The following is a 26,536-nucleotide window of genomic DNA, read 5'->3' as shown; positions in this document are numbered from 1 at the left end:
TTCGAATGAAACATGATTTGGATGATATGCGGTAGTTATACTTGGGCACACCATTTGCATATGTCCTATGGTTTCACATTCAAAAGAGTAAATGTATGCAGAGAACCTCCCCTGAATCATTTTATTAAAGCAACATACTGAATGTAAGAGGCTTGCAACTGAGCGTTCATTACAAGGAAAGGCAGGGGGGATTTTGCAAATATGTGCGCGCTGACCGGCTAGGACCCGAGCAGTCCAGTTGTCGCTCTGTGATTGAACCAGCACCAAAGTTGCACATTGGGTGCAAGTTGTAGGACTGAATAGGTTCATTTTGCAAGTTGTAGGACTAAACCATCACACCCCGGACAAGTTCTAGGACCCCCAGTGCTTGTAACTCGTGCTTCTAATCGTCACTACGTGGTCTATGGATCTGGATGCAATTTTTACAATTTCTGGTGTTTGTTGTGTGTCACGACTGAAGATTAATAGACCGGATAAAAAAGCATACCGTGTTAGAGAAAACTAATAATTTAATGAAAACCATACGTGAACTTGTTTTTTGCACCGGCGGAACGAAGTGATTGCCACGTGTCGCGGCCCCGGAGGCCCACGAACGAGCGAGGCTTCGCGACCCGTTCCGATCGCCGTGTACTACCAGCATCAACTTGATTTATTTATATGTATTTATTTAATTACTTTATTTCTCCGGCCGTGACAGCACTTTGCATTATTTATTGCTCCGGCCGCGTCGCAATAATGCTATCCTGCCGTGGAGCGAAATCCTTCTCCCGGAATTTTCTTTTGCCGTGGCCCGCGGGCATGGCCTCATTTGCGGATTCCTCCCATCCCCCACCCTCCTCTCCCCTCCCTCCAATAGCCAAGCAAGAACCCGGACACAAGCAAGGCTTTGCCAAGAGGACTACCAGCAGAGGAGGAGACAAGGAATCCGCGGCCTCCAATCCGCCGCGCTCGCTTCCCCTCCGGCCCAACCCCGGCCCCAACCCCAGCCAGGCAGCCTTCGCGGCGACCACAAGCTCCTCCGCTCCCCTCAGGTGAGCTTCCCCTCCCCCCCTGCCCCGCTCCTTCTGCGCTTCAGCTTGCTCTGTTAGTTCGTGTGCTCGGAGGACTGGAAGCTTGGGTGTAGTCCAATCCGCGGAGATTGGGAGAGGGCAGGCCCGGTCCTGGCGGCGGTTTCCCGCGGGGGATTTGGGGAGCTCGGTTAAACCTCTTTTTTTTTTTTGAACCTCTGGTATGTTGGGGGCCGATGGTAGAGATGCTGCTGCGCGCCTGCGCCTGATCTTGGTTGTAGTTCTAGCACGCGTTGGCTTGGCTACCTCACACACAGTCCACGGGCAGCGCGTCTGCTGGTTGTTACCGTTTTGGATGGATGGATACTGTACCTACTTTCTACTGGTTCAAGTCTAGTTTTCCCCTGATTGCAGCGGAACTTCACTTTCACCACCATTGGTTGCATGGGACAGGGCTAAATGCTGGGGTTTAGTTCCACTTTTCGTCTTCTCTGGAGTACTAGTACTAGTACTTTTTATGGTGTAGAACAGAAACAAAACATGTCTTCTCTGATAGCGATTTGTCTCCTGAATGCGTTGATCCGCCCTGCCTATGTGATGGAAAGTTGTTTGCTGTACCTGGCTGGTGATAATTGGACCGGGCACTATAAGTGTACATATCGCGAAATGCTCATTAGTCCTCTGAGTTTTCATGCTTGCACATTCTCAATTAGTAACTGCGGGTACTTAAATATCTCTGTCTGCTTTCTTCATTAGGCTGTTGAGTGGCCAGAAATCTGGTTATGGTTGTGCCTGCGGCTCCAGCCATGGCATTTAAAGCCTACAAGTACAAAGAGGTTCTTGTTAGGGACTACCTGCTGGCAGACTCGTATGCTCCATACGCTGCTGTGCTCGGGGGAATCCTGATGTGCAAATTGGTAATGTCATTCATCCTTGTTCTTTTTAAGTCTTATGACAACTCTACTAGTAATCGTGCAAAATATTTTTTGTGTAGCATGTTGATTGGGCAAAAATGTGTTAAACTTCCTTTTATGTTCATGTAGTTTGACTTACCGAGTTTCATGTGGGCGCTCAACTTTAATCTATTAATTAGAAAATGTTCTCATTATATTTTGAGTTTTTTTTCTTTAACATGTCAATTCATATTGGTTTTATTCACCCTTCCAAACCCGTGATTACACTGATGAGTGTAGATCAGGCGCCAGTTGAGCAAAGAAATTTTGCTTAGCAGTAGATGTTTGCTTATTAAGGTTTTGTATTTATTTGTAGATTTACTTTATTTGTTTGACCTCAGTTCAGTATTCACCATGACTTTATAAGCTAAGGTCAAATGTGATACGGCTTTGAGCCCCACCATGTTACGGTTGAGCTAACGCAAACGGATTTTGGTTGAGCTAACGCAAACGGATTTTGGTTGAGCTAACTCAAACATATTTTGGTTGAGCTAACTCAAACATATTTTTGGTTGAGCTAACACAAATGATTTTTTGCTTAGCTAAGTCATTACAAAGGTATTCCTTGAGTAGCTCGCTGCAATAGGGTAGTGTGATGCTAGCAATGAACATTATTTCTTGTTGTCTCTGTGAATTTTAATTCTGAATGGAACTGCGTAAATGCATCTGCCATACCTGAACTTCAATCATTGTAAAAGTTTCTTGACTATCACATAACATTATTTGTGTTTGCTAACTCAGGCCTACGATTTCACGCGCATTATCAGTTCATTTAACTTCAAAGGTTATGCTTCTCTTAACAATATGCAGAAGATCGAATGGAACAACAGGTGAGATTAATTTTACAACTTAGTATCCAACTCCCTCCTTTGGTATACATAATATTTATGACATTTTATCTTCTACCAGGGGCATGTCCACTGTCCATGCAATATTCATTACAGTTATGTCAATATACCTAGTGTTCTTCTCGGGCATGTTTTCTGACCAGCTGGATGGACCAGTAACAGTTAGGAGTTCAAGCCTCTCCAGTTTTACATTAGGGGTATGTGTATTATGCTATTACTTCATTTTATTTTCTCGAGAAAATGCACCAAAAACTTCTTGTTTAACATCTCTATCTTTCCATTGCCTCGTTCTGAGCTGAATCTCATGTTTGCCAGGTCTCTATTGGGTATTTCATTACAGACATTGCCATGATATATTGGCTTTACCCTGCTCTTGGTGGAATGGAGTATGTAAGTAAATGTACTTTTGTCATGCCTTACCCTTCTCCTCATGTTCCGCGTTCTAACTGACTAACCTTTGCCGGCTACTGTCATTCGACGAGTTTCTGAACTGCCTTTCTGTCTTTATTGTTACTTTTAGGTTATCCACCACATGCTGTCACTTATGTCTACTATGTACGCTATGCTTTCTGGGGAAGCGCATGTATACATATACATGGGTCTCATCACTGAGACTACAACGCCAGGAATCAATCTAAGATGGTAACTTGTATATATGAACAAGTTCACAATTGTTGTTTATATATTGCCATACTTCAATCTGCCTAAACTGATATTATGTCCCTTGGTCTCATCAAGGTTCCTTGATGTTGCTGGAATGAAGAACTCCAAAGCTTACCTTGTTAACGGAGTTGCAATGGTTGTTACTTGGCTGGTAAGCACAAGCCACTATCTGCTTATAATCGACACTAATTTGCAATGGTTCTTGCTTGGCTGGTAAGCACAAGACACTATTCACTTATAAAATGACACAGCGTATACATGTTTAGAAAAACATTGAACTTGTATAACCACATCCAAGATTATTGACTGCAGTAGTCCTACAATTTTCTGATTCACAACGTGTCCTAGCCTTCAAATCGGTGTAGTTGTGTTGACTGTTGACTGCTTTGAATCTGACAAGTGGCTTGCTTCGAGGATATATTACTGATACATAAGTGATAAGTCTGTTTGTCCTACACTAGAAACTGGAATTTGCTGTTGCACACCACAAAGGGGATACTTATCCATTGGATCTTCTGAATTTCACCTTTCAAATTGCTTGCATACATCACATAAGTCTTGATAGGTCATTTAGGTATTGGATTGTTTTAAGGACAAACGTGGCCTTTGTAACTCCTGGGGTACTTGAAATAAGATTATCAAATTTACAGCCATAACGTGACCACTGATGGAAATACTCAGATTTACTCAAATCTGTTTGCTAAATCAGTATTATGATGCATATGGTCTAAAAAACAAATATGATGTATTTTTATTACAACCAATTGGTTCCTAATCTCGAAACAAATCCCTTCATGCAGGTTGCAAGGATAATTCTGTTCATGTACTTGTTCTATCACATGTTTGTACATTATGATCAGGTACACTACGGTTCATCCGAGTTCACTATACACCACAGCTACCGCACACATAATTCTGATTTATACTTGTTCATCGATGACAGATTAAGAAGATGAACACCTTCGGCTATTTTCTGGTACTTATTGCGCCTTGCATAATCTTCGTGATGAATGTGCTTTGGTTCTCCAAGATCCTAAAAGGCCTCAAGAAGACGATGGCCAAGAGGCATGCTGAGTAGTGGAATGTGTGTTCATGATTTAACGTACAACCACCGTCCGTTCATCTGTATATCTGGTTACATCTGCATTTATAGCTTCTGAGTAGTCAGTCACTACCGTAGCTCATACCGATGATTTCAGCTCGGCTGTCATGTTTCGGTGTATGACTACCCAGCCAGCCTTTCCTAGACGCTCGATTTGTATATATGCCTGGTTACGGTTGCGTTTACTTATTTGTATGTTAAATCTTCCTAGTCTTGTATATATGGCTGCATCTTTCAGCTTGTCTTTGAGCGAATTGTCTTTGGTGTTTCAGTCTCATCTTTTGCCATTTTCCATCAGTTCTGGAGATCCGTAGTGGTCTAGGGAGTCTGCCATCAAAACGAAAATACGCTCACCTTAATAGTAAGGACATTTCTATGTTACGCAATAAAACTACAATTGATGAAAACTCGGAGCAGCCTGCTATTAGGCTTGGCAATGCTTTGAGTTTGAGGATCATTTGTGGGTTCCATTCCAACATGGAAAGGATGAAGGAAAGGAAGAAGATGTGGAGACCAAATATAATCAAATTTCTAGCACACTTGGATTAACATTGCTTTGTCTCAACTCTCAACTAAGGCAGATTGGGTGAGGGTGTGTTGTAAGTGAACCAAAATACTCCCAAGGACCAAGGTACTACTACCAGCTAATCAGATGTTTAGAAAGTGCCCCTCTACCTTGGAAGCTTACATTATGCGCCTGGACTGTGGCGGTGAGCATGGTATCTCTAGGCCAACTCCGGCCTTCTCCTCCACATCCCAAAATCGAGTCTGGCATAACTCTGCGCTGCGTGGACGTCCATAGCTCCGACAACTCGTGGTGCTCGCCCCCGCCTTCATGAGAGTAGGGTCATGACGGTGGTGGAGGTGGAGCACTGGTCCCTGTCGTACGAGAAAGATGTGTGCAGTGCAGTCGGGGAGTTGATTATGGAGAAGCCTCGCACTGGTCCCTGGCGTGCGAGAAAGATAGCTTCCAGTGGGGGAGTTCATGACGGAGAAGCCACATATCACGTGGACTGCGGTGCTGCTAGTGCTTCTGCGACGCATGAAAAAGAACAAAGGGGACCTTTTTTTTTGCAGTGATGAAAAAATAGATAGGGATACTCTGTATGTGGCGGAATATAGAAGGCAAGAACAGAGCGAGCGTGCCTAGCTGCTTGGTCAGGCCTGAAGCAACTAGCTACTACGGTAGATGTTATACTTCCCATTCGATTATAACACAAGCCAGTCGTTGTAGTATAGTGGTAAGTATTCCCGCCTGTCACGCGGGTGACCCGGGTTCGATCCCCGGCAACGGCGTTCCTTTTTTTTACGTTTTCGCCGTCCTGCGGTGCTCTTTTTTTGGAGGAAAGGAAATGAAGAAACAAATCTAAGGAAAAATGATGATCCAACAATTTCAATAAAGTTTCATGTACCTTCCAAACCGTACAAGAACAAGTGTAAATGATGATGAGAAAAATGAGGACAAGACCTGACAGCCCATGCGCGGCGCACGTGGGCGCTCTGACGTGACGGAGATCGACCATGGGGCGAGGGGAAGCGCGAGCGCAGGAGGCTGAGGGCCGGCACACGCAACCGAGGGAGGCACGAGGTGGCGGTGAAGGACGAGGACGAGGCCTCGGTGGAGGGTAGCGCAGGTGTAGGGCGTCTAGCACCGGGTAAACCTGACAGGGACAACGACAGACGCGGAGAATAGGACGTTGGTGCGTGTGCACCGGAAAGGGCATGAGGGTGTGTGCACCGCGGCTAGATCTGCAGCAAGGCGGTAGCAGTAAGTCGCGCGGAAGGCGTCCGCGGCCGGATAGGGCCGCGACAGATAAGGGGGTCGTGGCGAGGGATGGTTGCTGCACACGAAAGGAGTAGGTTTTGCTGCCACCAGCCGTACCTCGGGCTTTTTCTGGCATCGTTTGCTGACGACGACGGTGGCAGGGGGTGGGGCTGAGGTGGCGAACGATGGGGTGCCCGCCTGAGCCGCGTCAGGGACATGACCTTTGCGTGCGGTTTAATTTGTTGCTTGTTGAACAGTCAAAATAAACATATAGTAGTTGAAATTTCAGACAACGATATAATTTTGTAAACAGACAACATAAAACTCGTGTGTATAAATCCATATTATACCTAGAGTTCGAACAAATCAAACCACTAGCTTGGGAAATTAACATCTCTCATCTTAAAATGGAATTGCATCTCATGTCGTTGATGTATAACTACCTCATTTATTCCATACGGAGATATATATACTCCTACATAAGCGCACACACAGAGCAAGAACACACAACACAACCCACACACACGCGAGCACACACACACACAGCAAGAACACACAATCACAACCCACACCTAAAACAAAGCCAACAGAAATACCCATTAGCAAGACCGATTTTAGATTTCCTTCTCATCCTGCGCTACATCGGTCTGGAGACTATCCACGAACCTGGTCCCTTCAACGAGCGCCCTGAAATTCCCCTTGACATACTCACCATACTCGATCGCCCTGTACCTGGCCTCGCCGAGCCCCGGGAGCGGCCTCACCGTCCCGGCGACGGACGCGCCCTGGAACATCACCACGGTCGTCCGGCCTCTCTCGGCGTCCACCAACACCCTATGCTCGGCGCTCCTGTACTTGCCGTTGGTGAGCACCTGGAGGATGTCGCCGACGTTGACGACGAGGGCGCCCGGCAGCGGGTCCAGCGGGAACCACCTGCCGCCCCTCCTCACCTGCAGGCCCGGGGTGTCGTCCACGTGCAGCAGGAGGGCCAGGCCGAGGCCGTCATGGTGCGGCGTGATGCCTATCACCTTGTCCGGGTGCCGGCATGGAGGGTAGTGGTGCATGGCCACGGTCTGCCTCTTGCCCCGGAAGGCCCCGTCGAGCGCCTCCCGCTCCACTCCGATGTCGCTCGCCATGAACCTCAGGAGGCGCCTCGCGAGACTAGACATCTCGAGCGAGTACTTCTCAAGTGCATCCCTGGTGTTATAAGCAGGTGAATGAGATGAAGCAAACAGAGTAATAAGCATGTGCTCCCTCCCTGCTTGAAAGAAGGCCTATAAATTTTGGCTGAAGTCAAATAATGCACTATTTGACTTTGGACCAAAGTTATATGCCTTCCTACGAGGGAGTATTTTGTAACCGTAGAGTATCAGGAAGACCTAAATGTTGGCGGATCGGCGGGCCAGAGCTCCATGTTCGTCTGCTCGTTCTCTTGCGTCGCGAGTATCAGGCTCTCTGCCCAGTCCAGTTTGTCGCAGGATGCTCCGGCGAAGTGGTGCCCAAACCCTTCCAAACGGCCGGCCTCGATGGCCACGGCGTTCTTCTTCTCCAGTGGCAAGCGGAAGAACTGCACAGCGTTATTCTTCATGTCTTGTACAGCTGATTCGTCGAGTCCATGGTTTGTTAGCTGCAAACGGAAGAATGTGTAGATTTGATACCAAAAAAAGGATAATGCGAATGCTCCCTCTATGCGAAAAAGGATGAAGGATGTCTAACCTGGAAGAAGCCCCAGTCTCGACATGCAGAGCCAAGCTTGGCCGCCTCCGCCTCAGAGGACTCCGAGTCGAGCAGCCTCGCCATGTCTACGAGCGGCAGCTCGTGGCTCTCCTCGTCGCCCACCACGACCCCGTCCCCGACCTCGTCCGGCCGGGCGTACCTGTCGGGGATCACTGTTGAGTCCGCGAACGTGGCCGCCGCGGCGTCCGTGATCTCGGCCCTGGTGACGACGAGGTCGGCGTCAATCTCCATCGATCCTCCCGTGCGTGTACGTCCTCCTCCTCCTTCTCCCAGGAATAAATGCTGAGTCGCCCCGGTCCTTCTCTGCTGCGTTTAGGTATGTGCTGAGTCGGTCGATGGTTCGATGGTGGGCATGTGCATCTCAATAATGTTGTTTTGGGTGGGTAGGTATAGTGACACATCGGTCGGGCCATCTTGTGGTAACGAATTCACATTATTTTGAGTCATGACAATTGTGATGGTGGGCACGATCTCTGTTGTTGTTGTTGTTTGACAGTGACTATGCTCAGATCCGGATCTGAAAACTTGTGGCAACCGCGGTTGTCCTGGATGCTTCATGATGCCACGGATGAGCTACTGAACGAAAGAGCCACGTGTGTGTCACTTTCTTTTTGAGGATGTCGTTGGAGTTCTTCTCTTTGTACCAGGTTCCGGGTGAGAGGTGCTTGTCCGTTTCGAGCTCGGCAGCAGCTACACTCTGCGCCGTTCCCCCTCTTGAGGGCGTTGTTGTACAACTTAGGTGTCCTAGAGCGTGTCGTGGCGTTGTGTTCAGGCTTTCATTCGATATCTATCGTTAACGTAGTCACGTGCGTTTGTTATTTCGAATCCTAGTATCTGCTTTGTAAGAGGGTTTTCTCACTATCTTGTACCATTTAGCCATTCATATTACTTGTGCTTTATAAACTTTATTTACAAATCAAGGCCAAAGCATCGTGATAGACAAATGGTGGGTTTTCCTTTACATAATAATACAAGTGTTCATGTTAGATGTAAATGGACTACAAAAATGATTTATTAAGCTTTATAGACAAACTAGAGCAAAAAGATTCACCGACAAAAGGCATTGACAATAGCGATTACGTGGCAGTAGCACACCTGTGCATCACAAATTTTATTACCATGTCGCCAGCCAAACCGACTGGACAAAGCCCTAGCAACCGTCTCCAACACGGCTGCACATAGAGTCCAATACAACATAGCTCATTGTCTCTCAGTCTCTGTTAGTTTGACAACGACAACGCTCAGATCCGGATATGAAAACTTATGGTCGTGGCAGTTGTCCTGAATGCTTCGTGATGTCACGGATGAGCTACCGAAAGAAAGCTCCGCGCGGGTGTCACTTTCTTTTTGAGGATGTTGTTGGGGTTCTTTTCTTTGTACCAGGTTCCAGGTGAAGACGCTTGTCCGTTTCGGGTTCGGCACCAGTGACACTTTGCGTCGTTCCCCCGCTTTAGGGCATTGTTGTAGAGTTTAGGTGTCCTAGGGCGTGTAGTGGCGTTGTGTTTAGGCCTTCATTTGATATCTGTCATTCATGTAGTCACGTGCGTTTGTTATCCGGTTATCCTAGGATCTGCTTTGTACGGACGGTTTCCTCATTACCTTGTATCCTTTAGCCATTCATCTTGCTTGTGCTTTCTAAACTTTATTTACTTATAAAGCGAGGTGAAAGCCAGTATGGAGAAAGACAAATGGTGGGGTTTCCTGTACATAATAACGCCAGTGTTCATGGTAGAAGTAAACGGATAACAAAAATGATTTATTAAGCTTTATAGACAAACTAGAAAGAAAAGAAGGTCCAACAAAAGGCATTGCCAATAGCGATTATGCGGCACACTTTTTTTTGCAAGAAAAAAGATATTCATTGCTTAACCAGTGTGGTTATAATCGTTTGAATAGCGATTATGTGGCGCACTTTGCATCACAAAATTTTGTACCATGTCGCCAGCCAAATCGGCCGGACAAAGCCCTAGCAACCATCTCCAAAACAGCTGCACACAAAGTCCAGTACAACATAGGTCATGAAGTAGTTAGAACTTAACCTCATGAAGTTACAAGATGAGATGAAGACGACCAAATGAGTGGCGATGGGAAGTGATTCAACCAATATGCATACTCAAGAAGTATTTCTCCCATAAATATACCTTGGCCCTCCGTTAAAGCTTTCCTCGTCAGTGCCTTCCTCCGGTCCTCGGTTCAGTGTTGGGGTTCGCCGTGATGTGTCGGCCAGCCATGCTACTAGGCAGCGTTCGTATGCTGAGGCTCTCTTGGCGCCGCCCCTTGAAGATTGCTTGGCTCGTCGTGTAGATGGTTGCATCTTCCCTCACGATCCTATCGAGCGGGATCTCCTTACCGCAATGCTCTCAGCTAGGCTGGTGGGCATCAATCCGTGGCATAATGATCCTATGCTTGATGAAGCAATGGCGCCTTCTCCTCAGGTTTTTCCTGCTATCATCGGCCCCTATGGACTGCTCTTCTTGGGGTGATGATACGTGGTTGACCCATGGTGCCTCGTTGGTAGGGAGTGAGGAATCTGTTGATCCTATGTGATCGGAGGCTACGGTCTGGTCACCATGCCCTGGAAGTGATACGTCTCCGTCGTATCTATAATTTTTGATTGTTTCACGCCAATATTCTATAACTTTCATATACTTTTTGGCAACCTTTTATACTATTTTTTGGGACTAACATATTGATCCAGTGCCCAGTGCCAGTTCCTGTCTGTTGCATGTTTTATGTTTCACAGAAACCCCATATCAAACGGAGTCCAAATGGGATAAAAATGGAAGGAGCTTATTTTTGGAATATTTATGATTTTTGGGAAGTAAAATCAATGCAAGACGGTGCCTAAGATGGCCACGAGGCAGGGGGCGCGCCTGACTTCCCTAGGCGTGCCCCTGACCCTCGTGGGCCCCTCGTAAGGCGGTTGCTGCTCTACTTTGGCCGCAAGAAAGCTAATTTTCGAAAAAAAATCTGGGCGAAGGTTTCAATCCAATCGGAGTTACGGATCTCCGGATATAAAAGAAACGGTGCCAGGGCAGAATCCAGGAGCGCAGAAACAGAGAGAGACAGAGAGACAGATCCAATCTCGGAGGGGCTCTCGCCCCTCCCACGCGATGGGAGTGAAGGACCAGAGGGGAAACCCTTCTCCCATCCAGAGGGGAAACCCTTCTTCCACGCCATGGAAGAAGAAGAAGAAGAAGGGGGGCTCTCTCCCCCTTGCTTCCGATGGCGCCGGAACACCGCCGGGGGCCATCATCATCACCGCGATCTACACCAACACCTCCATCATCTTCACCAACATCTCCATCACCTTCCCCCATCTATATTCAGCGCTCCACTCTCCCGCAACCCGCTGTACCCTCTACTTGAACATGGTGCTTTATGCTTCATACTATTATCCAATGATGTGTTGCCATCCTATGATGTCTGAGTAGATTTTCGTTGTTCTATCGGTGATTGATGAATTGCTATGATTGGTTTAATTTGCTTGTGGTTATGTTTCTAACCTTTGGTGCCCATCATATGAGCGCGCACGTGGATCACACCATAGGGTTAGTTGTATGTTCGTAGGACTATGTATTGGAGGGCAAGAGTGACAAAAGCTTCAACCTAGCATAGAAATTGATGCATACGGGATTGAAGGGGGACCAATATATCTTAATGCTATGGTTGGATTTTACCTTAATGAACGTTAGTAGTTGCGGATGCTTGCTAATAGTTCCAATCATAAGTGCATAGAATTCCAAGTCAGGGATGACATGCTAGCAGTGGCCTCTCCCACATAAAACTTGCTATCGGTCTAGTAAAGTAGTCAATTGCTTAGGGACAATTTCACAACTCCTACCACCACTTTTCCACACTCGCTATATTTACTTTATTGCTTCTTTATCTAAACAGCCCCTACTTTTTATTTACGTGCTTTTTATTATCTTGCAAACCTATCCAACAACACCTACAAAGTACTTCTACTTTCATACTTGTTCTAGGTAAAGCGAACACTAAGCGTGCATAGAGTCGTATCAGTGGCAGATAGGACTTGAGAGAATATTTGTTCTACCTTTAGCTCCTCGTTGGGTTCGACACTCTTACTTATCGAAAGAGGCTACAATTATCCCCTATACTTGTGGGTTATCAAGACCTTTTTCTGGCGCCGTTGCCGGGGAGTCATAGCGTGGGGTGAATATTCTCGTGTGTGCTTATTTGCTTTATCACTAAGTAAATTTTATTTGCTCTTCTTATTTGTTTTCTATCTTTAATTATGGGTAGGAAACGCAAAATACCAAAAAAATTGTTGTACCTACTACACCAATGGTTGAAGAACCACTCAAAATCTATCACACTCCTGAAGCTTTTTACTTGGATCATCTTCGATCCCTTTGTGCTCGTGCTGAAACCCCAACTAGCTTAGTTGAGGGCAAATGTTTAGATGAGCATGCTTGTTATGTGCGACACCGTATATCTGAAAAAGGGAAACTTTTACTGGATCAAATTGATTATTTGCAATGCTATGCTTGGAATTTATGTGAAATTTATGATTTTACTTGTTGTTCTGAAGACCCTAAGAAACACCTTCCCTATCAATGCTTGTTTAGTGACAATGGAATCATATCTTCGTATGCTAAGGGTGTTTATAATTATTATGATGTTCAACAAATTGAAGAATTTTTTGCTTTTAAGGGTGCTTATGAAATTGCTTCTTTGATTGAAAAGTATGATGCTACTCCTTACAAATCTGAAATTTTTGACATATTTCAATATTGTTATGATAATTATGCTTCTAATGCCTATGTTAAACCATATATTGAGGACTTCTCCGCTGTCCAAGAAGAGACTAATATTTTGCAGGAGTCTATGGAAGAAGAAATTGATGAAACTGTGAGCTCATTGGATGAAAAAGATGATGAGGAGAGCGAAGAACAAAAGAAGGAAGAGAGGATTAGCTACCCGTGCCCACCTTCTAATGAGAGTAACTCTTCAACTCATACATTGTTTAATTTCACTTCGTGCTTACCGAAGGATGATTGCTATGATGATTATTATGATCCCGTTGATTCTCTTGAAATACCCCTTTTTGATGATGCTTTCTATGCTTGTGGCCAAGATGCCAATATGAATTATTCTTATGGAGATGAACTTTCTATAGTTCCTTATGTTAAACATGAAATTGTTGCTATTGCACCCACGCATGATAGTCCTATTATCTTTTTGAATTCTCCAAACTACACTATATCGGAGAAGTTTGCCCTTATTAAGGATTATATTGATGGGTCGCGTTTTACTACTACACATGATGATTTTGATAGATATAATATGCATGTTCTTGTTGCTCCTACTTGCAATTATTATGAGAGAGGAACTATATCTTCACCTCTTTATGTTTCCAATATGATAAAATTGCAATAAACTATTTATACTATGCATTGGTCTTTACTTGGTGTGCATGAATTGTTCTTTTATGATATGCCGATGCATAGGAAGAGAGTTAGACTTTGTTGTTGCATGATATATGTTACTTTATGCTCAGTACTAAATTACGAATCATTGTTAATTAAAATTGGCTTTGATATACCTTGGGATCCGGGTGGATCCATTACTTGAGCACTATATGCCTAGCTTAATGGCTTTAAAGAAAGTGCTGCCAGGGAGACAACCCGGAAGTTTTAGAGAGTCATTTATTTCTGTTGTGTGATTTCATATAGTTTAAAAACAAAAAAAGATAAAGAGGGGAACCCAAAACTTTTCAAAAAGGAAAGTGAAAGTGAGAGAGACAAGCATTATTGAAGTGGGAGCTAGCCTTGAACTTTGTTCATGCTCACGGAAACTTTGTGAATCTTAATTACAGAAAATTTTCATAAAAAATAATTATCCCCTTGTACAATTCCATTTTATTATAAAAATAATGTGCCAAGGTTTGCCTTTAGGATGTTTACAATGCTTGTTGGTTTGTGTGGTGCAAGACAGAAACTTTGGCTGTAGTGATCGATTTTACAGTTTTTTCTGGAACGTCAAACAGTTCTGATTCCTTTTGAACTGTTTTTCTATGCAAATTGTTTATTTTTCCTAATTTTGGTCGAATTTTTGGGGTAACATAAGTATGTTGAATGTTCATATTGCTACAGACTATTCTGTTTCTGACAGATTATGTTTTTGATGCATAGTTTACTTGTTTTGATGAAACTATCAATTTATATTAGTGGATTAAGCCACGGAAAATTTATATTACAGTAGACACAATGCAAAAACAAAATATTAATTGGTTTACAACAGTACTTAGAGTAGTGATTTGCTTTATTATACTAACAGATCTTACTGAGTTTTCTGTTGAAGTTTTGTGTGGATGAAGTGTTTGATCGAGGAGGTCTCGATATGAGGAAAAAGGAAGAGAGGCAAGAGCTCAAGCTTGGGGATTCCCAAGGCACCCCAAGTAAATATTCAAGGAGACTCAAGCGTCTAAGCTTGGGGATGCCCCGAAGGCATCCCCTCTTTCTTCAACAAGTATCGGTATGTTTTCGTATTCGTTTCGTTCATGCGATATGTGCAAGTCTTGGAGCGTCTTTTGCATTTAGTTTTCACTTTTCTTTTATGAACCATGCTGGTATGAGATATTCCTTGGTTGATTTATAGAATGCTCTTTGCACTTCACTCATGTATTTTGAGTATGGCTTTATAGAATGCTTCATGTGCTTCACTTATATCATTTGAAGTTTGGATTGCCTATTTCTGCTAAAATAGAAAACCGCCATTTGTAGAATGCTCTTTTGCTTCACTTATATTTGTTAGAGAGTGGGCATATCTTTTGTAGAAAGAATTAAACTCTCTTGCTTCACGTATATCTATTTAGAGAGATGACATGAATTGGTCATTCACATGGTTAGTCATAAAATCCTACATAAACTTGTAGATCGCTGAATATGATATGGTTGATTCCTTGCAATAGTTTTGCGATATAGAGATGATAATATGTGGGAGGTACTAGTAGATGGTTGTGTTTAGTAAGGATATTGGTGCTAAGGTTTGTGATTCCCGAAGCATGCACGTATGGTCTACTAACTATGTAACCAAATTGGCGCGCACTGTATTTTGATTGTTTATCTTTGCGTGAAGGTCGGGGGTGCGCGATGGTTAACTCCTACCAACCTCCCCCTAGGAGCATGCGCATAGTACTTTGTTTTGATGACTAATAGATTTTTGCAATAAGTATGTGAGTTCTTTATGACTAATGTTGAGTCCATGGATTATACGCACTCTCACCCTTCCATCATTGCTAGCCTCTTCGTTACCGTACATTGCCCTTTCTCACCTCGAGAGTTGGTGCAAACTTCGCCGGTGCATCCAAACCCCGTGATATGATACGCTCTATCACACATAAGCCTCCTTATATCTTCCTCAAAATAGCCACCATACCTACCTATTATGGCATTTCCATAGCCATCCCGAGATATATTGCCATGCAACTTCCATCATCATCATATACATGACTTGAGCATTCATTGTCATATTACTTTGCATGATCGTAAGATAGCTAGCATGATGTTTTCATGGCTTGTCCGTTTTTTATGTCATTGCTATGCTAGATCATTGCACATCCCGGTACACCGCCGGAAGCATTCATATAGAGTCATATCTTTGTTCTAGTATCGAGTTGTAATATTGAGTTGTAAGTAAATAAAAGTGTGAAGATCATCATTATAGAGCATTGCCCCATAAAAAAGAGAGGCCAAAGAAGCCTAAATAAAAAGGGGGCCAAAGAAGCCCACCCAAAAAAAGGGCCAACGTTACTATCCTTTTACCACACTTGTGCTTCAAAGTAGCACCATGTTGTTCATCTAGAGAGTCTCATATGTTATCACTTTCATATACTAGTGGGAATTCTCATTATAGAACTTAGCTTGTATATTCCAACGATGAGCTTCCTCAAATGCCCTAGGTCTTCATGAGCAAGCAAGTTGGATGCACACCCACTTAGTTTTCAGTTTGAGCTTTCATACACTTATAGCTCTAGTGCATCCGTTGCATGGCAATCCCTACTCCTCGCATTGACATCAATTGATGGTCATCTCCATAGCCCGTTGATTAGCCGCATCGATGTGAGACTTTCTCCCTTTTTGTCTTCTCCACATAACCTCCACCATCATATTCTATTCCACCCATAGTGCTATATCCATGGCTCACGCTCATGTATTGCGTGAGAGTTGAAAAAGTTTGAGAATACCAAAGTATGAAACAATTGCTTGGCTGACACCGGGATATGCATGAGGGGTACCTTGTGTTAAGAAAATGGAGCATACAAGACTATATGATTTTGTAGGGATAACGTTCGGAAGCATTGATATTTTGAAAGACATGATTGTTTGTTGGGATGCCCTAAGTATTATTGTTTTTATGTCAAATGATACACTATTGCTTTGAATCACTCGTGTCTTAATATTCATGCCATGATTAGATACATGATCAAGATTATGCTAGGTAGCATTCCACATCAAAAATTATCTTTTTTATCATTTACCTACTCGAGGACGAGCAAGAATTAAGCTTGGGGATGCTGATACGTCTCCGTCGTATCTATAATTTTTGATTGTTTCATGCCAATATTCTACAACTTTCATATACTTTTTGCAACTTTTAATACTATTTTTGGGACTAACATATTGATCCAGTGCCCAGTGCCAGTTCATGTCTGTTGCATGTTTTATGTTTCGCAGAAACCCCATATCAAACGGAGTCCAAACGGGATAAAAATGGACAGAGCTTATGTTTGGAATATTTATGATTTTTGGGAAGTAAAATCAACGCGAGACGGTGCCTGAGGTGGCCACGAGGCAGGGGGCGTGTCTGCCTTCCCTAGGGGCACCCCTGACCCTCGTGGGCCCCTCATAAGGCGGTTGCTGCTCTACTTTGGCCGCAAGAAAGCTAATTTTCAAAAAAAAATCTGGGCGAAGGTTTCAATCCAATCGGAGTTACGGATCTCCGGATATAAAAGAAACGGTGCCAAGGCAGAATCCAGGAGCGCAGAATCAGAGAGAGACAGAGAGACAGATCCAATCTCGGAGGGGCTCTCGCCCCTCCCACGCCATGGGAGCCAAGGACCAGAGGGGAAACCCTTCTCCCATCTAGGGACGAGGTCAAGGAAGAAGAAGAAGAAGGGGGGCTCTCTCCCCCTTGCTTCTGGTGGCGCCGGAACGCCGCTGGGGGCCATCATCATCACCGCGATCTACACCAACACTTCCATCATCTTCACCAACATCTCCATCACCTTCCCCCATCTATATTCAGCGGTCCACTCTCCTGCAACCCGATGTACCCTCTACTTGAACACGGTGCTTTATGCTTAATACTATTATCCAATGATGTGTTGCCATCCTATGATGTCTGAGTAGATTTTCATTGTCCTATCGGTGATTGATGAATTGCTATGATTGGTTTAATTTGCTTGTGGTTATGTTGTTGTCCTTTGGTGCCCATCATATAAGCACACGCGTGGAAGACACCATAGGGTTAGTTGTATGTTGATAGGACTATGTATTGGAGGGCAAGAGTGACAGAAGCTTCAACCTAGCATAGAAATTGACGCATACGGGATTGAAGGGGGACCAATATATCTTAATGCTATGGTTGGGTTTTAACTTGATGAACGTTAGTAGTTGCGGATTCTTGCTAATAGTTCCAATCATAAGTGCGTAGAATTCCATGTCAGGGATGACTTGCTAGCAGTGGCCTCTCCCACATAAAACTTGCTATCGGTCTAGTAGAGTAGTCAATTGCTAGGGACAATTTCACAACTCCTACCACCACTTTCCAATACTCGCTATATTTACTTTATTGCTTCTTTATCTAAACAGCCCCTACTTTTTATTTACGTGCTTTTTATTATCTTGCAAACCTATCCAACAACACCTACAAAGTACTTCTAGTTTCATACTTGTTCTAGGTAAAGCGAACACTAAGCATGCATAGAGTCGTATCAGTGGCAGATAGGACTTGAGAGAATATTTGTTCTACCTTTAGCTCCTCGTTGGGTTCGACACTCTTACTTATCGAAAGAGGCTACAATTATTCCCTATACTTGTGGGTTATTAGAAAGCTCCTCCTCCTCTTCCGTAGTGCACTCCCTTATACGTCTGATGCCGAGTCCAGAGGAGGAGGAGCCGCTTGGTTTCAATGCGTCCAACGTTCTGGTTGAGCCTGTGGTTGAGGTGTGCAATGTTGTTGCGAAGGTGGCGCAAACAAAAGCAGCACCATTATCTCTGGATGATTTTCTCAGCAAGGTTACTTGTCCGCTCCAACAAACACTGCTTGGGACCCTGGTGCCTTGATACGTCCATTTTGCATCATGCTTTTATATCGATATTTATTGCATTATAGGCTGTTACTACACATCAAGTCACAATACTTATGCCTTTTCTCTCTTATTTTATAAGGTTTACACGAAGAAGGAGAATGCCGGCAGCTGGAATTCTGGGCTGGAAAAGGAGCAAATATTAGAGACCTATTTTGCACAACTCCAAAATTCCTGAAACTCCACGAAAGTCAGTTTTGGAATATATTAAAAATATTGGGTGAAGAAAGCACCAGAGGGGGGCCACCCACCAGCCACGAGGGTGGAGGGCGCGCCCCCTGCCTCGTGGGCCACCTGGCAGGCCCCCGATGCCCATCTTCTGCTATATGGTGTCTTATGCCCCGTAAAAAATCATAAGGAAGCTTTTGGGACGAAGCACCGCCGTCTCGAGGCGGAACCTGGGTAGGACCAATCTAGGGCTTCGATGGAGCTGTTCTGCCGGGGAAACATCCCTCCGGGAGGGAGAAATCGTCGCCATCGTCATCACCATCGGTCCTCTCATCGAGAGGGGGTCAATCTCCATCAACATCTTCACCAGCACCATCTCCTCTCAAACCCTAGTTCATCTCTTGTATCCGATCTTTGTCTCAAAACCTCAGATTGGTACCTGGGTTGCTAGTAGTGTTGATTACTACTTGTTGTTGATGCTAGTTGGTTTATTCGATGGAAGATCATATGTTCAGATCCTTAATGTTGTTCAATACCCCTTTGATTACGAACATGAATATGATTTGTGAGTAGTTACGTTTGTTCCTGAGGACATGGGAGAAGTCTTGTTATAAGTAATCATGTGAATTTGGTATTCGTTCGATATTTTGATGAGATGTATGTTGTCTTTCCTCTAGTGGTGTTATGTGAACATAGACTACATGACACTTCACCATTGTTTGGGCCTAGGGGAAGGCATTGGGAGTAATAAGTAGATGATGGGTTGCTAGAGTGACAGAAGCATAAACCCTAGTTTATGCGTTGCTTCGTAAGGGGCTGATTTGGATCCATATGTTTCATGCTATGGTTAGGTTTACCTTAATTCTTCTTTTCTAGTTGCGGATGCTTGCAAGAGGGGTTAATCATAAGTGGGATTCTTGTCCAAGGAAGGGCGGTACCCAAGCTCCGGTCCACCCACACATTATCAAAGTAACGAACGCGAATCATATGAGCATGATGAAAACTAGCTTGACAGAAATTCATATGTGTCATCGGGAGCGCTTTGCTTTATATAAGAGTTTGTCCAGGCTTGTCCTTTGCTACAAAAAGGATTGGGCCACCTTGCTGCACTTTGTTTACTTTTGTTACTTGTTACCCATTACGAATTACCTTATCACAAAATTACATGTTACCGATAATTTCAGTGCTTGCAGAGAATACCTTACTGAAAACCGCTTGTCATTTCCTTCTGCTCCTCGTTGGGTTCGACACTCTTACTTATCGAAAGGACTATGATAGATCCCCTATACTTGTGGGTCATCAAGACTCTTTTCTGGCACTGTTGCCGGGGAGTGAAGCGCCTTTGGTAGGTGGAATTTGGTAAGGAAACATTTATATAGTGTGCTGAAATTTACTGTCACTTGTTATTATGGAAAATAATCCTTTGAAGGCTTGTTCGGGGTATGTTCACCCCGACCAAAAGTGCAAAGAGTTGCTCCTCAACCTACTGAACCTACTAAAAATATTTATTTTGAAATTCCTTTGGGTATGATAGAGAAACTGCTAGCTAATCCCTATAAAGGAGATGGAACATTACACCCCGATATGCACCTAATCTATGTGGATGAAGTTTGTGGATTATTTAATCATGTGGGTATGCCCAAGGATGTTGTCAAGAAGAAGGTCTTCCCTTTATCTTTGAAGGGAAAGGCATTGACATGGTTTAGGCTATGTGCTTATATTGGATCATGGAACTACAACCGATTGAAATTGGAATTTCATCAGAAGTTTTATCCTATGCATCTGGTTCATCGTGATCGTAATTATATATATAATTTTTGGCCTTGTGAAGGAGAAAGTATCGCTCAAGCTTGGGGTAGGCTTAAGTAAATGTTATATTCATGCCCCAATCATGAGATCTCAAGAGAAATCGTTATTCAAAAAATTTATGCTCGGCTTTCTTAATAATCGCTCCATGCTCGATACTTCTTGTACTGGTTCTTTTATGATGAAGACTATTGAATTCAGATAGGATTGATTGGAAAGAATTAAACACAACTCTTAAGATTGGGAACTCGATGAAGGTAAGGAGTCAGGTATAACCACTAAGTTTGGTTGTGTTAAATCCTTTATGGATACCGATGCTTTTTATGAATTTAGCACTAAATATGGACTTAACTCTGAGATAGTAGCTTCTTTCTGTAAATCATTTGATACTGATGTTGATCTCCCTAAGGAGAAGTGGTTTAATATCATCCTCCCATTGAAGTAAAGGTAGTAGAACCTATTAAAGTTGAAGAAAAAATGATTACTTATAATGTTGATCCTATTGTTCCTACAACTTATATTGAAAAACCACCATTTCCTGTTAGAATAAAGGATCATGCTAAAGCTTCAACTATTGTTCGTAAGAGTAACTAGCAAAAGGACGTGTGCGTTGCAACGGGAGAAAGAATCATCATATTTGATTTGATTTATGACCCAAAATCAATTATTTCATCCCTTATCATTCAACTTCTAACCATGACCCCCGGTATACAGTTCTAATCTTAGATTTTCAATATTAAACAAAATCCAACCATGACAAATGTGCACAATGTTAGTTGCGGAAAAATCTGTTGCTACCAAATGCTTCAACATATATTGAAAATAAGTATAGTTTTACGGTTTATACATTCTAGGAAAAAGGACAGGTTAGTTGTTTTGAATAGAAGATCTCTGGAAACTTATTGACCAAAGTAAAGAAATTAATGTAGGAGAAAAGATACACAAATTAGATTATGCTACGCAGACCCTATTTTCGTGATACATCACCTTGTTTATCTTGCTGCTTCAGAGTAACTTGCATATATAAGAAGGTTATCATAGAGTCAGTATAAATAAGATAACCACTACATAATTCAATCGGACTTCTAACATTAGAAAACAATTTGCCCCTTCCTTTTGGTTCGCATTTCTTTACAGTTTTTCTTAACTGTTTGGCATTCTACGACCATTTATACAACATTCTTCAGATAATTTTGTTGTCCCTACTACTAAATTTCAGTTCTGGACACGGTTAACCACATGTACTACCCTTCAACAAAAAAACATATAATAACCCGAAGCAATTGAAGTGAGACCCTTCCCTCAGGTAGTCAAACTGGAAGTGTTGCTCCTTCATCACGAGTACCAGGGGAAAACAGAGGCTCGTATCCCATAGGTCTGCTGATTAGAGGAAACTTGGAGCATCCATTAAGCAAAATTTCACATATGAAACCCATCCTGATCTATCCTGACTCTCAAATCCTCTAACCAACGGAGGACACACCATTTGCACTGCACAATTGAATGATCCATTCAATGCATGGTAAATTTGTTTTCAGAAATGGAGAACTCCATCAGCATATTAATGGTGAGTGGTAAAACCTGACCAGTAGTATATCACATTGGTAGCTAAGTTACAGTAAGTTTTACTTTGTGCCCTTGACCACTTAGTAAGTTTCCTGTATTTTTTCAAGCATGTCAAACATATCATTACATGCAAAATAGTCAAAGGGACTGGCGCACCTTATACAGCTGATACTCAATGCAAAAGCAATTTGTAATAGTATATCCGGCAAGTAAGAGAACTCTCTTTCTTTTTCGTCTTCCAAATCACAAGGATGTCCTGAATCATTTTTAGGAGTCACCAGCTCAGAGCACAAGTAATTATCAATTGCAGCATCCACTACAACCTTTACAATAGTTTATGAAGATGGAAAGTTAATGAGCTCAGGCCTAATTATCTAAAAGGATGACTGAAACTTTATAACGGTAATATTGCTGACCATGAGGGTCTGTTGTATCTTGGTTAATGTTTTCAACTAAAAAATCTTCAGCTGGATATCTGATACGTCTCCAACGTATCTATAATTTTTGATTGCTCCATGCTACTTTATCTACTGTTTTAGGCAATATTGGCTTTATTATCCACTTTTATATTATTTTTGGGACTAACCTATTAACCGGAGGCCCAGCCCAGAATTGCTGTTTTATGTCTATTTCAGTGTTTCGAGGAAAAGAAATATCAGACGGAGTCAAAACGGAACGAAATCAACCGGAGAAGTTATTTTTGGAAGGAAAGCCACCCGATGGACTTGGAGTGCACGTCAGTAGATACGAGAGGTGCTCATGAGGGTGCCCCCCTGGGTGCGCCCCCTGCCTCGTGGGACCCCCGTAGCTCCACCGACGTACTTCCTGCACCCATATATACCTACATACCCAAAAACTTCTAGAACAGAACCTAGATCGGGAGTTCCGCCGCCGCAAGCCTCTGTAGCCACCAGAAACCAATCGGGACCCTGTTCCGGCACCCTGCCGGAGGGGGATCCCATCACCAGAGGCCATCTTCATCATCCCGGCGCTATCCATGACGAGGAGGGAGTAGTTCACCCTCGGGGCTGAGGATATGTACCAGTAGCTATGTGTTTGATCTCTCTCTCGTGTTCCCTCTGGCACGATCTTGATGTATCCCGAGCTTTGCTATTGTAGTTGGCTCTTATGATGTTTCTCCCCCTCTACTCTCTTGTGATGAATTTAGTTTCCCCTTTGAAGTTATCTAATCAGATTGAGTCTTTATGAGAACACTTGATGTATGTCTTGCCGTGATTATCTGTGGTGACAATGGGATATCATTTGCCACTTGATGTATGTTTTGGTGATCAACTTGCGGGTTCCATGAACCTATCCATAGGGGTTGGCACACGTTCTTGACTCTCCAGTAGTAGCTTTGGGCACTCTTTGAAGTACTTTTATGTTGGTTGGATGAATCTGAGATTGTGTGACGCATATCGTATAATCATGCCCACGGATACTTGAGGTGACAATGGAGTATCTAGGTGACATTAGGGTTTTGGTTGATTTGTGTCTTAAGGTGTTATTCTGGTATGAACTCTATGATGGATTGAGCGGAAAGAATAGCTTTATGTTATTTTACTACGAACTCTTGAATAGATAGAACAGAAAGGATAACTTTGAGGTGGTTTCGTACCCTACCATCATCTCTACGTTTGTTCTCCGCTATTAGTGGCTTTGGAGTGCCTCTTTGTTGCATGTTGAGGGCTTGTTATATGATCTATCTATGTTATTATTGTTGAGAGAACTTGCACTAGCGAAAGTATGAACCCTAGGCCTTGTTTCCTATCATTGCAATACCGTTTACGCTCACTTTCATCACTTGCTACCTTGCTGTTTTTATTATTTCAGATTACAAATACCTTTATCTACTATCTATTTTGCACTTGTATCTTCATCTCTTCGCCGAACTAGTACACCTATACAATTTACCATTGTATTGGGTGTGTTGGGGACACAAGAGACTCTTTGTTATTTGGTTGCAGGGTTGTTTTAGAGGGACCATCTTCATCCTACGCCTCCTACGGATTGATAAACCTTAGGTCATCCACTTGAGGGAAATTTGCTACTGTCCTACAAACCTGTGCACTTGCAGGCCCAACAACGTCTACAAGAAGAAGGTTGTGTAGTAGACATCAAGCTCTTTTCTGGCGCCGTTGCTGGGGAGGCTAGGTAAAGGGTACTCACACTCCGTCACTAAGCTCTTTTCTGGCGAGGTGAGTGCTTGAAGGTATATCTTTAGATCTTGCAATCGAATCTTTTTGTTTCTTGTTTTAGCACTAGTCTAGTTTATAAAAGAAAATTACAAAAAAATGGAGTTAAGTTTGTCACATACGCTTCACCTTTTTAATATCTTTCGTGAGAATGATGGAAAGGAAAATTGTGCTCAAGTGCTAGAAAAAAATTACATAGAATTCTTGGCATAAAATATGTGAATGATGAGCATGATTGCAATGTTGTTAGTATGAATTCCTTGAATACCCATGATGCTAATGATATGCAAAGCCACAAGCTTGGGGAAGCTATGTTTGATGGAGATGATATTTTTTGTCCCCCAAGCTTTGATGAGCAAATTAACTATGATGAAAGCATACCTCCTATCTATGATGATTATTGTGATGACACGTATGCTTTAAAGAATAATGATAACCATGAAACGTGTCATCTTGATCTTAATTTTCAATCACATGTAGTTATTTTGTTGAGTTTGCTCCCACTAATATTCATGAGAAGAAATTTGCTCATGTAGAGAGTAGTAAATTTTCTATGCTTGTAGATCATGAAAAGAATGTTTTAGGTGCTGGTTATATTGTTGAATTCATTCATAATGCTACTGAAAATTATTATGAGAGAGGAACATATACTTGTAGGAATTGCAATAATATCAAGTTTCCTCTCTATGTGCTTAAATTCTTGAAGCTATGCTTGTTGTACCTCCCTATGCTAGTTGATTATTGTTCCCATAAGTTGTTTGCTCACAAAATCCCTATGCATAGGAAGTGGGTTAGACTTAAATGTGCTAGTCATATGCTTCATGATGCTCCCGTTATGTTTCAATTCTTATCTTTTATGTGAGCATCATTGTCATCATCATGCCTAGCTAGAAAGGCATTAAAGAAAAGTGCTTGTTGGGAGACAACCCAATATTTATCCTTACTGTTTTTGTGTGTTCACATGGTTATGCTACTGTAGTAATCATGTTTTATAGCTTTTGTTTCAATAAAGTGCCAAGTAGAACCTTTGGGAAGACTTGGGTGAAGTTTATATGATCTTGCTGTAGAAAACAGAAACTTTAGCACTCACGAGAATGGCTGCCATTGTTTACTGAAAAGTGCTTTTAGGTTGATTCTTTTTGCAGATGATTAATAGACAAATTCCTCAGGTCCATCAATTTATTTCATAATTTTTGGGGTTACATAGGTATACGTTTGATATAGATTACTACAGACTGTTCTGTTTTTGACAGATTCTGTTTTCATTGTGTTGTTTGCTTATTTTGATGCATCTATGGCTAGTATTAAGTGGTATGAACCATAGAGAAGTTAGAATACACTAGATATTACACCAATATGAATTTAGAATGAGTTCATTATAGTACCTAAGTGGTGGTTTTATTTTCTTATACTAACGGAGCCTACGAGTTTTGTTTTGAGTTTTGTGTGGTTGAAGTTTTCAAGTTTTGGGTAAAGTTTCGATGGACTATGGAATAAGGAGTGGAAAGAGCCTAAGCTTGGGGATGTCCAAGTCACCCCAAGGTAATATTCAAGGACAACCAAGAGCCTAAGCTTGGGGATGCCCCGGAAGGCATCCCCCTCTTTCGTCTTCGTTCATCGGTAACTTTACTTGGAGCTATATTTTTATTCACCACATGATATGTGTTTTGCTTGGTGCGTCATTTTATCTTGTTAGTTTTTGCTTGCTGTTAGTTAGAATAATGTTTTGCATCTTTAGTTTCAATAAAAAAGTCAAGGATAGCCTTTGCCATGCTTATTTTGCTAGTATGCATTTTGCTGTTTGAAAACAGAAAGTTTACCGCTGCTGCAAAAATTCCCTAGAAAACTCAGAGAATGGTATTATGTTGAATCTTTTTGCATATTGAGCTCTGATAAATTTATTACAGTGGGAATTTTAGTTCATAATTTTTGGAGTCAAGGAAGTATTGATACTCTTGCATTCTTTACAGACTGTACTGTTTTGGGCAGATTGCTGTTATGTTTGCATTGTTTGCATATGTTTGCTTGTTTAATGATTCTATTTGAGGATAGGAGTATTAAATATACAGAGGCATTTAGTATGCAATGTTGAATAATAACTTTAGTGATTTGTTACAGTGGAAGATGATATGGTTTTGCATTGGTTTATACTAACCTATCTCAGAGTTCTTGTTGAGTTTGTTGTGAATGAAGCTTTTGATAAAAAGAAGAGAAACCATGATATGACAGGAATTAAGGAGACGTAAAAGCTGTTGGAAATATGCCCTAGAGGCAATAATAAATTAGTTATTATTATATTTCCTTGTTCATGATAATCATTTATTATCCATGCTATAATTGTATTGACAGGAAACTCAGATACATGTGTGGATACATAGACAACACCATGT

General features: G+C 42.5%; 2 protein-coding genes and 1 non-coding gene across 3 annotated transcripts; 2 read left to right on the top strand and 1 right to left on the bottom strand.

Moving 5' to 3' along the window:
* Positions 1-784: 784 nt before the first annotated feature.
* LOC119348967 (TLC domain-containing protein 4-like) lies at positions 785-4,844 on the top strand. The gene is made up of 9 exons (XM_037616979.1): positions 785-1,031; positions 1,764-1,924; positions 2,702-2,790; positions 2,870-3,005; positions 3,124-3,198; positions 3,329-3,450; positions 3,547-3,622; positions 4,272-4,331; positions 4,415-4,844. The coding sequence occupies exons 2-9, from the start codon at positions 1,790-1,792 to the stop codon at positions 4,547-4,549; spliced, it is 828 nt and encodes a 275-aa protein (XP_037472876.1). The 5' UTR covers positions 785-1,031; positions 1,764-1,789; the 3' UTR covers positions 4,550-4,844.
* A 953-nt stretch (positions 4,845-5,797) lies between these two features.
* TRNAD-GUC lies at positions 5,798-5,869 on the top strand. The gene has a single exon. It is a non-coding gene; the product is annotated as a tRNA-Asp (tRNA).
* Positions 5,870-6,761: 892 nt separating this feature from the next.
* On the bottom strand, positions 6,762-8,433 carry LOC119348966 (protein SRG1-like). The gene is made up of 3 exons (XM_037616978.1): positions 8,055-8,433; positions 7,718-7,965; positions 6,762-7,535 (listed from the first exon to the last, which is right to left on the bottom strand). Exons 1-3 carry the CDS (start codon positions 8,304-8,306, stop codon positions 6,953-6,955), a joined length of 1,083 nt encoding a protein of 360 aa, XP_037472875.1. The 5' UTR covers positions 8,307-8,433; the 3' UTR covers positions 6,762-6,952.
* Between the last annotated feature and the right edge of the window lie 18,103 nt (positions 8,434-26,536).

The sequence above is a fragment of the Triticum dicoccoides genome, chromosome 1B (genome assembly GCF_002162155.2).
Source record: "Triticum dicoccoides isolate Atlit2015 ecotype Zavitan chromosome 1B, WEW_v2.0, whole genome shotgun sequence".
NCBI classification, from domain to species: Eukaryota; Viridiplantae; Streptophyta; class Magnoliopsida; order Poales; family Poaceae; genus Triticum; species Triticum dicoccoides.
This window is presented reverse-complemented; position numbering and strand designations above follow the sequence as displayed.

Excerpts from the sequence above, each read along its gene's own strand:
- LOC119348967 (XM_037616979.1), top strand. The coding sequence starts at position 1,790 with ATGGTTGTGCCTGCGGCTCCAGCCATGGCATTTAAAGCCTACAAGTAC. Across the intron at positions 3,006-3,123 it reads TCTCCAGTTTTACATTAGGG|GTCTCTATTGGGTATTTCAT; the intron begins GTATGTGTATTA and ends CATGTTTGCCAG. Across the intron at positions 3,623-4,271 it reads CAATGGTTGTTACTTGGCTG|GTTGCAAGGATAATTCTGTT; the intron begins GTAAGCACAAGC and ends CCCTTCATGCAG.
- LOC119348966 (XM_037616978.1), bottom strand. The coding sequence starts at position 8,306 with ATGGAGATTGACGCCGACCTCGTCGTCACCAGGGCCGAGATCACGGAC. Across the intron at positions 7,966-8,054 it reads GAGACTGGGGCTTCTTCCAG|CTAACAAACCATGGACTCGA; the intron begins GTTAGACATCCT and ends TTCCGTTTGCAG. Across the intron at positions 7,536-7,717 it reads GCCGATCCGCCAACATTTAG|GGATGCACTTGAGAAGTACT; the intron begins GTCTTCCTGATA and ends TTATAACACCAG.